Source organism: Bombus affinis, chromosome 15, assembly GCF_024516045.1.
Source record: "Bombus affinis isolate iyBomAffi1 chromosome 15, iyBomAffi1.2, whole genome shotgun sequence".
Classification (NCBI taxonomy): Eukaryota; Metazoa; Arthropoda; class Insecta; order Hymenoptera; family Apidae; genus Bombus; species Bombus affinis.
Genome location: NC_066358.1, coordinates 2,648,199 through 2,658,916, shown reverse-complemented (window position 1 = coordinate 2,658,916; position 10,718 = coordinate 2,648,199). Strand labels below are relative to the sequence as shown.

General features: G+C 33.0%; 1 protein-coding gene across 2 annotated transcripts in view; it reads right to left on the bottom strand.

Moving 5' to 3' along the window:
- Positions 1-4,278: 4,278 nt before the first annotated feature.
- Positions 4,279-10,718, bottom strand: part of LOC126924910 (protein slit) — a 588,806-nt gene continuing 582,366 nt past the window's right edge. For both annotated transcript variants that reach the window (XM_050739886.1, XM_050739887.1), the window contains exon 30: positions 4,279-10,218. In XM_050739886.1, the coding sequence (XP_050595843.1) occupies positions 10,132-10,218 (87 nt within the window). In that variant the 3' untranslated portion in view covers positions 4,279-10,131. The remainder of the gene's footprint in view (positions 10,219-10,718) is intronic.

Genomic DNA, 10,718 nt, shown 5'->3' with positions numbered 1-10,718 from the left:
GGATAGTCTTAAGAAAATATTTTAAACTAATCTTTTACTATGTGCATCTCAAACGATGAAAGAAAAAGACTCAACAGGAAGAGATAAGAATCAACGATGGAGGAAAAATGATTAAGAAGAAAGTCAGAAAAAATGAGATTAGTATATTTATTGGCGAAACAGACTCTCATGGAACAATGGTACTGGAATCTGTGTATATTAGCTCGAATTGAATATCAAGAAATGATTCTTAGTATGTACGATGGAGATCAATAACCCTTCCGACGTGGACGAAACGCGACCTTCTAATACTCGGCTAATAACGGGTCAGATGCATATAGGGTCAATTTGTCCATTATCTTGTTATCCGATTTATTTATTACACTTCTGACGATACTCGATTGAATAGTCGTGTAAGACTTGTTCTCGTTTGCCGAATCATGAATCATCTCGACCATGAAAACCTCCATTTAATTTTATTTATTATTATCTGTTTGTTTTATAGTAATTCTTAATTATTGTTTTACGTATAATTTAATATATATTTACTTCTTGCTCTTCCAATATTCATAGAAAAACATTTAACAACAAAGTTACAAGAAACAAAGTTACAATCGTATCTTTTTCTTTCATTTACGTTCATTGCAAGTTCATTTTGTTGACACATTTAGTTAAAACATAATAGGCAGCCGTTAATGACTCAGTGACGACTATTGATCCCTAAATTTGTCAATTTAACGCGCTTAACGATCGTTTAATAAATGACGCGCGATCATTACGCGGTAATTATTGCTAAAATGTTTGGCCTACATGTTGCAATGTGTATCACTTAGCTGCACACCGTGAAACTGTTATTTAGCTCACGATGTCGAAATTACTTAACAACTATTCGTAACAAAATTAACAGTGTTTGATGACTGTCATACGTTACGCGTACCTTTATAACCATGTTTACTCATGCCTCGGTAATAAATAATTATGCAGTAGCTTCGTATCGAAGGAATTTCTATCTCTCTCCTTCGATAAATTACGTGATACGTACCGTGATAGGAAAATGTAGGATAAATAGGTAAATGTTGAAAGAATTATCTTGTAGCGTGTGACGATTAGGCTGTGAATTTTTATGCATTTATGGAAAATTTATCCTTTGAATATTCATGGTATAATATATTTAGCAGGATAAAGCAAATTTCTATCTATAGTGGCTCACAAAATCGTAGATGTATTTATAAATATGTAAATTTGCATAAAGATCCGCAGTCTAACGACGATGAAACCGTGTTATGTTACTGTTAGATGATCGAAAGATTTACTTTTCTAACGAATGCTTTGTAAATAACAAAATATATGTGTTGGCGCAATCGTCCTTGTTTGACTTTTTTATGCAGGACACATACAACGAATGTATGCATTATGTATGTGTCGCTTGGCGATTTAAGTAAAAGCTGGAAGAAATTACAATGAAACCACGAAGCTATGCAAGATTCGCGTGTTACATGTAGAAACTACAGCAAAGATCGTTAAAACTGCAGTGAAAGATAAGAAAGTAGACGTTGAATTGAGAGAGGGGGATATATGCAAAAATTTGCACGACGTCGTCAAATTATACTTAGTAAGGAAATTTTTGAGACGTTGTGACTAAAAATAAAACAAACGGAATGTAGAATAAACAAAAATAACGTGACAGAGACACTAGTGGTACAATTTGATTTTTGAATTGACTTGAATTTGATTGAATTTAAAGTTACATTTTATTAGAGATAGAGAAAAAGAGCAAATTAAAAATTGTTTATTATTTTGATTTAAAAGCGTATAGAAATATACATATTCTTATAAAAATATGAAATATATTTCATATCTTTCTAATACACACATCTTATTTTCTGAAAAATATATTCCACGTTAAAATATTAAAACTACACACATTTAAAACCATATGTAATGAAGAAAAATGAGCAACACAGAAGATAGAGTTAAATGAAACTGAATGCGATTCATTTAGGGATGAGTTCAGCAGTCGTATTCAAGTGTTAGAGAATTTTGCTATAAGAAATACTTAACGTAGTTTCTATGAGATCGCAATTGAGTTTAAACAATGGGCTTCGTTAATCGTTTCTAGTCCTTCGAAATTCCAGAACAAGTGAGAATTTGAACCATTACAAGTCCTCTATGATCTCGCAAGATTTCTAAGCTCAATGTTACTTTTGTTTCAGTAATATATTTTATATGTTACATATTTTAATACATAGTTCCACACAAAGATTATAAAGGAAAAACAAACGTTTCATTTTTCATTACCATGTAATTTAAATAGTATTGTCATTACTATTAATATACCGATATATATTCAGTTTTGATACAGTCATACAATAGTCATATAGTGAATCTGATGACTAGTTATATTTTATTAGATTGTTTGCTTCTATTAGATTGTTTGTATTTTCAACTATGATACTAAAATACTTCCATTTAGCCAAGTATCACCAAAATAAAAAATCGATACCAATGGATTTACCATGTTTTACCTACTTGGTCTTCACGTTATTAATAGGTTCGTTTTACGACTTTTATTCCACGCTGGCCACAGTTGTTCAGTATAGTTTCCATTTTCTATGGATGCATCATGTGCATCATTAAAGCTGGTTTTCAATAATAAATAACAATCGATTTTGCTCAAATTTTACACAAGTTCGACGAGAAAACTCACGGTATCGCGTATCGGGAATTGGATAACGGGATGCAACGAGATTGAGTTTAATTGTATGGATAACGTTGTTTCTAGCAATCGTGTATTGCGTAATGGAGTCGTTGACGTTGATTCCACTTAGCGAAAAAGTCCATTTGCGATCTTTTGTTCTATTTCTATATATATTGACGACGATAGATAATATAATTCAAAGCAACGATCTAGTTCGCTAATATCGAATTCTGAATTTTAATTCTCTACATTTGACATACCTTTCATGACTAGAATTTAAGCCGAGAGTTAATAGTATATAATTTCTAGAATCGATTTAAAGTTCGTGACTAAAAAAAGGAAATCAGCGATCTTTGAATTAGCTTTCGTTATTTAAACGGACAGTTTGAAACCTTAAACTTGCAATTAAAAAAGGAAAGAAGTTTTTATCTAACAATATATATGATACACTTTTATTATATCTTTCGCTGACAGTGTTTTTTTTTATATAATGATTTTTATTTGAAATTATGTAACGATAACTAATATATAACTGTACTAACACGAATTTTTTTAATTGTATTCATCACGTAATATATTGTTAGTGATTTTTGTATATCTTGTGAGTTCACTTGAGAATATTATTTATTACGTTAATTTATTTTTCATATCGTGGTTAATTACACAATATTCCTCTCGCAAGTTTTCGCACTATCGTAACAACCTTTATTTCTTACGTATGTTTTACATAGTAACTGCATACCAAAAATACAATTAATCTCATTGGTTAAACAGTGAGCCACTTGGTGCTAAAATATTTATGTAAGATTAATGCGTAATGTATAATGATTTGCACAGCATAATTTATGAATCGATTAAAACGATGTATTCATGGTCACGAGCTGGCTGACATATTACCTCACATACTACTATTTACGTAACTGCGAAATAAGATATAATGATAAGAAAGAATTGGATCCTAGCTCGTTTCAACAAATTGCCTCAATCAAACTAATTACAATAATACGATAGCTTGTTTAATATATTTTACTTCAAATATAAAGTACTATAAACTATTATCAATTAACCATGCTACCAAAGGAACAAATATATCTCAGAATCGAAAGAAAGAACGATCACTTTAATAATTAAAGTACGATTAGATCGAATTATCGAAAGTCTTTAAATATAAAGAATTTTATTTTAAAATTAGATTACGGATATTACAGAAAGTCAACGATATCTCTTTTAATAAATCGAAAGTTTATTAAATCTTGCATATACCTATCTATTTTGTAGTGTCTGCAGTTCAAGAATTTATTACATTACGTAAACATAGATATCTTCGTTTCAAACTACTACGTATGTAGCGTACAGCTATAAATTATGTTTAGGCTTGTCGTTTTTTCCTTCTCTTCGGCGTTTCTTTCCGAGTAATTGCTAATCTTTAAGTTAAGTAGTTTTTAAGAAGCAAAGAAAATATTACATACAGAGAAACAGAACGTTTCTATTATCTTTAAAACTATACGAAGTTACAGATCTAGAACCATAAGTGTACAGTTTTGTCAGGGGTTTTCAATACTTAGGAGAATGAAGGGAAATAAAACGAGTAGACAAGAATATCGAGAAGGAACAATAATAATTATATTTATTACGCAGTTTACAGTTATTTAGGTAGTGAGTTGAGTCGACGAAACAAATGCTTCTTTTTTTTTATTTATGTTTTCCATTCTTTTTTCCCGAATAAACGAAACGAGCTGCCTCGGACATGGACGCGCGGTCGAGCGCGCCTTCGTCGTTCTTTTCCTATTCGAGGAATAATACATTCGTAGGCTGGTCCGAGAACGAAAAAGCATTTGCTATACTTTTAAGCGTAAGACTCTTAAAACTGGTATACTTCAGTCGCATGCGCTATAATCCACCGATCGAGTGAAATATATTAAGGTTTCTCGTAAAGTAAATGTACAAATATAACTCGTTAGGAATTTCGAGCAATCACAAGTCTCGAACACTTCTTCATCTTTCTCTCTCTCGCGCTCTCTCTCTCTCTCTCCCCACCCGTACGTTTTTTATTTTTATTTTTACTTTTTTCTTTAAATCGAATCCTCGATCGCCTCATCTCAATTATTGTCCAGTTATAGACGTTAAGCTTCGTAGAAAATCCTATATCTTTCTCTCCCATTCTCCCCCTTTACACCTTTCTATCGATTCCCCTTCTCTTTTCGTTCTTTCTTCCTCTCATTAAACGTCCCGCGCGAACGTTAATCTCGTTACAAGGAGAATTACTCGCACGTTATGTTTGGTCGAATGCGGGATTAATGACTACGGCCCTCGCAACTTCCTTCGTGTAACCGGCAATGTTGGTTTTAAACTCGTTCTGTCTCAGCCTGGCCTCTGCTATCCTATTTTTCTTCCTTTCTTTTTCTCTCTAAGGAATCGACCAGCTTTCAGCATATCGATGCTAATTGATAATTACAAACAATATGGAAATACGCGACTAGAAGTGAAGTTACTGAGTTTCTGTAACTCGATCTTTATGTTCTTACAACTGAAAAATAAAATAGAGTTTTATATTTGGAATAATTTATATATTTATGTTTTTTCCCATTAACTTATTAGAATTTGCAAATAATAGAACAGTCTCTTTATATTTTCCATCGTGATAACAAATTTTCTAAGAAGGCGTCTTAGTTTGCAATTTGAACAATTTTGAAGAATGTAAACTTTCTTTACTGATTTGATAATTTTGGGATATAAATTTTAATTTGATTTTATTTTCCTAATTTTCATATTTCAAGTACAAAATTGCTGGCATGTATATGGTAAAAGATATCTCTTAAAATATCTCTTCTCTGAATGAGAAACTCTTTATAAAAAATTATTTTTGAATTAAAAATTAATTAGTGAAAGGTGAGAAAGGTTCTCACTTGAGAACTTTTATAATTTAACGATTATATAAAATATTTGGAAAACATTGTTTGTGCAATTTTTCACTTAATTTGCTCATACAATTTTTTTCATCAAAGCAATTTTGCTCTACTTTATCTCTTATTCATTCATCACACATCTTTTGCGCTGAAGATGGAGTTAACGATCAGTCTTCTACGTCGGTATGGAAGATTTAAATCATCAAAGTCATCAAAATTCTGAAAGCTTTCGATCGTATCTATTTATCCTGTTCTCAATTTCATTTACAAGTACTCAATTCGACACGTTGTTCGCCATCGTTTTATTATTATTTTTTTAATATAAAAAGAATTAATATAATCCATTTAATAATCGAAATTCGGAAGAGATTAAAAACCATATATTATGGAAATTTATGCGCGTTGTAAGTTGAAAAGTTGTATTAAAAAAGAAAGTTACGTCCTAAAAAAATGTATAAAATTCTGCATTAACGAACAACGTGTTAACAACAATAACAATTTCCAGTGACCTGTAGCTGTGAAACTAAATTTTCAGCAATTTCAAAGAAATAATTTTCCAAACGCAACGCGATAGGCAACTTATGATACTACTAATACTATGAACTCGTAAAATATGTCGCTATGGTACACCTATTACCTTTTTCCTTCTACTGCATACAAAGAGAAAAAGAAAATCAATAACGATAAGTAACACATTTGACGTGATCGCTACGATATAAGCTTCGTCTTGTTTTTGCTTTTTTCTCCACTTTTTTGTTCGATACCCTCATTCGAAAGAAACGAATGGACAAATAGTAAAATAATTCGATCTTAAAGAATACGAACCGAACGATACCAAGTAATCGAAGATACTAATAGAACTGACGATAACATGAAATAAAGATATTAATTCGTCGTGCTTAAAAATTATACGAATGACTATAATACGATCTAATCTAAATGTAATAAGAAAGATTGATTTCTTTTTTCTCGTTGGTCCCCTTTCGGTACGACTTTCAATTGTAATCGATAATTCGAACCTTCTCGATAAATATTTATTTCATAAATATTCGTTCATTTTACACTTTCTACAAAAATTCATATTATATAAACGTAGAAAATTACACGAATAACTCGTGTAACTTTGAATACAAGTAATATATTAACTTAATTAATCCTTAACGTATAAAGATTACAAAATCGTTCAATATAAAAAAATCTAAAGAAAATTGGTGAATTATCCAACGTCTAGATCGGAGAATCGCAGCGGGCATTCGACTCGTCTTCGTTCAGGCATCGATTTCGTTCTCCAAAGTAAAAGTATCGCTCGTACCGAAAGGGTTGGAAAATGCTGAACACCGTGCACGTACTGCTGAGTATTTTGTCGACTGAATTAACCCTTTGTGTTTTAAATTGTCTTCCAAGAAGATGAACCTAAATCTTTCTCTCGTCTTTCTTAACAAAAATAAGAAATGAAAGAGAAATCAAATTCTTGAAAGATTCAATGGGTCAAAAATTTGTATCAAATAAGCTGATCTTCTCGTAGAAATAAAAGTACAAAGGGCTCGATCGTACTCTGTAGAAAATTCCTTTACCCTTTGTGCTTTAAATTATCTTCGAAGAAAATGAACCTAGCCTCCTCATTCTTTTTTTTTATATAAAAACGATAAAAAGAAAAAGAATCAAATACTTTACTTTCAGTTGATTAAATATTCTAATCAAACAAAATCATTTCCTTATGAAGATAAAAATACAGAAGGGATAATCCTGTTTTTGTAGTAGATTCTATTGCTCTCTGTATTCCAAGTTGTAAAAAATGAACATTACTTCTTTGATGTTAAAATGATAAAAAGAAAACGTACTAATTCCTCTTAAATACGACGGATCTTAATAGAAATAGTAAGAGGAGGAAGAATTAAATTGTTAAAAGATAGGATGAATTAAATATTCAAATCAAACAAGGTCATCTTCCTGCAAAGTTCAAAGTGCAAAGGGCTCGATTGTGCACTGTAGAAAGTTCGTTTGCATCGAACAAATCGAGTTCTACAACAACGGTGTTTGAAAGTGCGAGAAGAATAATCGATCGATGACAATAGATCTAGCAAGCGATTTGGGTCGTTCGTAACGATGGATATAAATATACGACTTAAATACTGGCAGTGGAAGATGCAAGGCAGTTATCCGCAGAGTAGGTACACGATTTTTTAAATAGGTACGTGAAACATTAAAAGGGACTTAAGTAGTTTCCGAACGAATCACGCCTCCCCCGATGAAAACAATCAGAAAACTCATCGTTGACGCTCGATTATTTAAATAATGCGCTCATATAAAAATAATTACGCGATCCTCTGACCCCAAACTCGCGTCAGCTACGCTCATTTTATTCTTCACCATTACAATTCGTCTTTCTATACGAGGTCGTCGAATTTCGTCGACCTGTTCCTCTTCATCGCGACTATCCAAAGATGCAATTCGCGCGATCGAACCTCGAAGACAGTACCTTAGGCCGTGGAATGAAATATTCGAGGCTCTAGGTGTCGCTTTTGGTCCTTTTTCAGAGACCTTGGTTTACCTCTGGTGATTTCTTGCCTTTTATTGAACGTTATATCGTGAAAGGAAATCGCCTTAGCTCTATTTAATTATTTAAGGTTGCCTTTTTCTAAATAGAAAAATATATTCGTTGTTTTGATAAAAGAATTGAAAATTTGAGAATTTTTAGATATCTGTAAAGATTAACTAGAAGAGATATCGATTGTTTATTAGGAAACAATTAGAAAATAAAATTATTGCATTAAATTATCAAATAGAAGCAACATCGCCATTCAAAATAACGCTATTTCAATCTTTTTTACTAGAGAACTTCAAAACCCCTAAGAGTAATTTATTTAATAAAATTTGATCGTTGTTCGATAGTTGAGTAATTAAGAATTTTTTACTGTAAATGAATTTTTTTTCGTTGGTTCTCCTTTCGAATAAACCAACGTTATAATCGTGTCAAATAGTAATTCTATCATAGAGAATTGCCAATATTGCAACGAAACGTTCGAAAAAGGCAAGAAACACGCGGCACGGCTTTTTAAATATATGCTTTACTCCGCTGCGTTAAATTATCCCACTACTAAATACCGAGAGGTTAAATCTTCATAAAAAGTAAATATAGCTTAAACGATACAGGGTAATTAAAATACGCAATAACAAAACGAAACGAGTCGAAATGGAAATGTTTGTCGATCCAATTACAATTAATCTTTCAGTGTGTGTTTGTGTATGTGCATGTGTGTGTATTATTCGAGAATCGTCTGCCAGATATCGATCGTTTTTAACCGGTGTAAACATAACTACCTGTTCGAGAACTTGTTTTATATAAACGTTTACTCAGAGGACAATAGACCTAACAATCCATCAAGTTCCACGATTAACTGGGAAAATTGAATATTTTTTTTCAGAGAAACACGTAAACTTCCTATACATCTTTAATACTTACGCGGCTGTCTTTTACACATTTGTTAACATCTTGCTTGCGTTCGTTTCTCTTTTTTCGATTGAGTTGCGCTTAAGTTACAGTTACAAATGGTCAGGTTTCGGAAAATAGTTGCAGAAAGCTCAGCAACGCTAGCGTAAGCGTTCACAATCTCCACCGTTTCTGGCGGAAACGTTTCTTCAGCGATAAATCTCGACCTCTCAGACTAAATTCTTGTTCACATCGAAAAACCGAAGCTTGCCACACTGAACATACAACGAAGGTTTTCGTGAATTTGGTTAACAACATTCTCTAGAACGATTATTCGAAAAATTGTTACGTCCACCGTGTTCTCGTATTTTTCTTTCGAGCTAAAAGGATTGCCTCCCGTTTGACGTCGCTCGTGATCGAAACGCGTCGAACGAGGAGAAATCTCTGAGAGATCGGTCAACGTTAAGCGTGAATTTTTTTACATTCGATCGTAACATAATCCACCACCACCAACTCACCACTATCCGTTCATATCCATTAGATCTATTTCACACTGAGCGAACGATTCATGCGCGTGGTTTCTGCGAATATGCGCGAACACGCGTGTGTCGTCTGCGGTCCGTGTTCTCGCACCAAAATTTCCACTTTCCACTCCAAAAATTGTTGAACATACGTCGGTTAATATAATACCTAGCGCTGTATGCGTCGTTACTGTTCTCTCCCCGAATATCCTTCGAATATGTCCATGATCCGCACGCACGCACAATATAATTCTTTCCTCCACGTTCGAATATATGTCACACTGAGCCGGCTGTGTGCTGTTTTTTTGCGAGTGTGTGTCCATCTTTTTCTTTCCTTTTTATCTTTGATACTTGTTTTAAATATTGTTCGGCCTGGCAGTGCCGTCGGCCCCAATGCTTTCGTCACGCGTTCAACGAGGATGCGTCGAGCAAGGTTTTTATCCGCAAATCGACAATCGACTCTCGCCATATCGCTCGTGAACGTAGAAAGTTCGAATTGGGGCACTGTCTCGGTTCTCGGGGGTTTCCTCTCGGTCTCGATACGTCTCGACGCGTATTTATGGAACACCTGTGGCGCTCGACGTTCCTCGGTCCTGGCTAGTAACATTTCCGGGTGCACGTACATTTGCGCACTAGATCGACGTCCTTCGTGTACCGCATACCATCGACGCAGATCAATCGAACCTACGGTTAGTCAACGTTTCGTTGTTAATTTTCAATAAAATTTAGATTGCAATAGATTTGAGAATAACAGAGATAAAGTTTGGAAATAATTATGGAATAATTAGTAAAATCAAAGTTTCGCAGACATATTTTTTTCAGATATTCTAAATATCTCAAATATTTTAATTATTCGAATCTTTGAAGTGAAAATCATATCCAGCAGGAATTATATCGTAGTGATACACAAATAAATGTGTCATCCGTGACTCGTTTATATCGTTTACGTAGTTATTTTATTATTATCATTATATTCTATTTCATTATCACAATCAGTGTTTCATTTATAAATGACATGTATCATCTGTATCTCTCTTGAGGAAGCTAATTGCAACGTTGATGAAACATGATATGATTGCATACGGTTTACACTCTACAAAGTCAAATAATGGTATTTTAATCGTATTACATATCATTTATTTCTCAATCACTTTTTCTCAATTAATATATCAATGTTATGATTT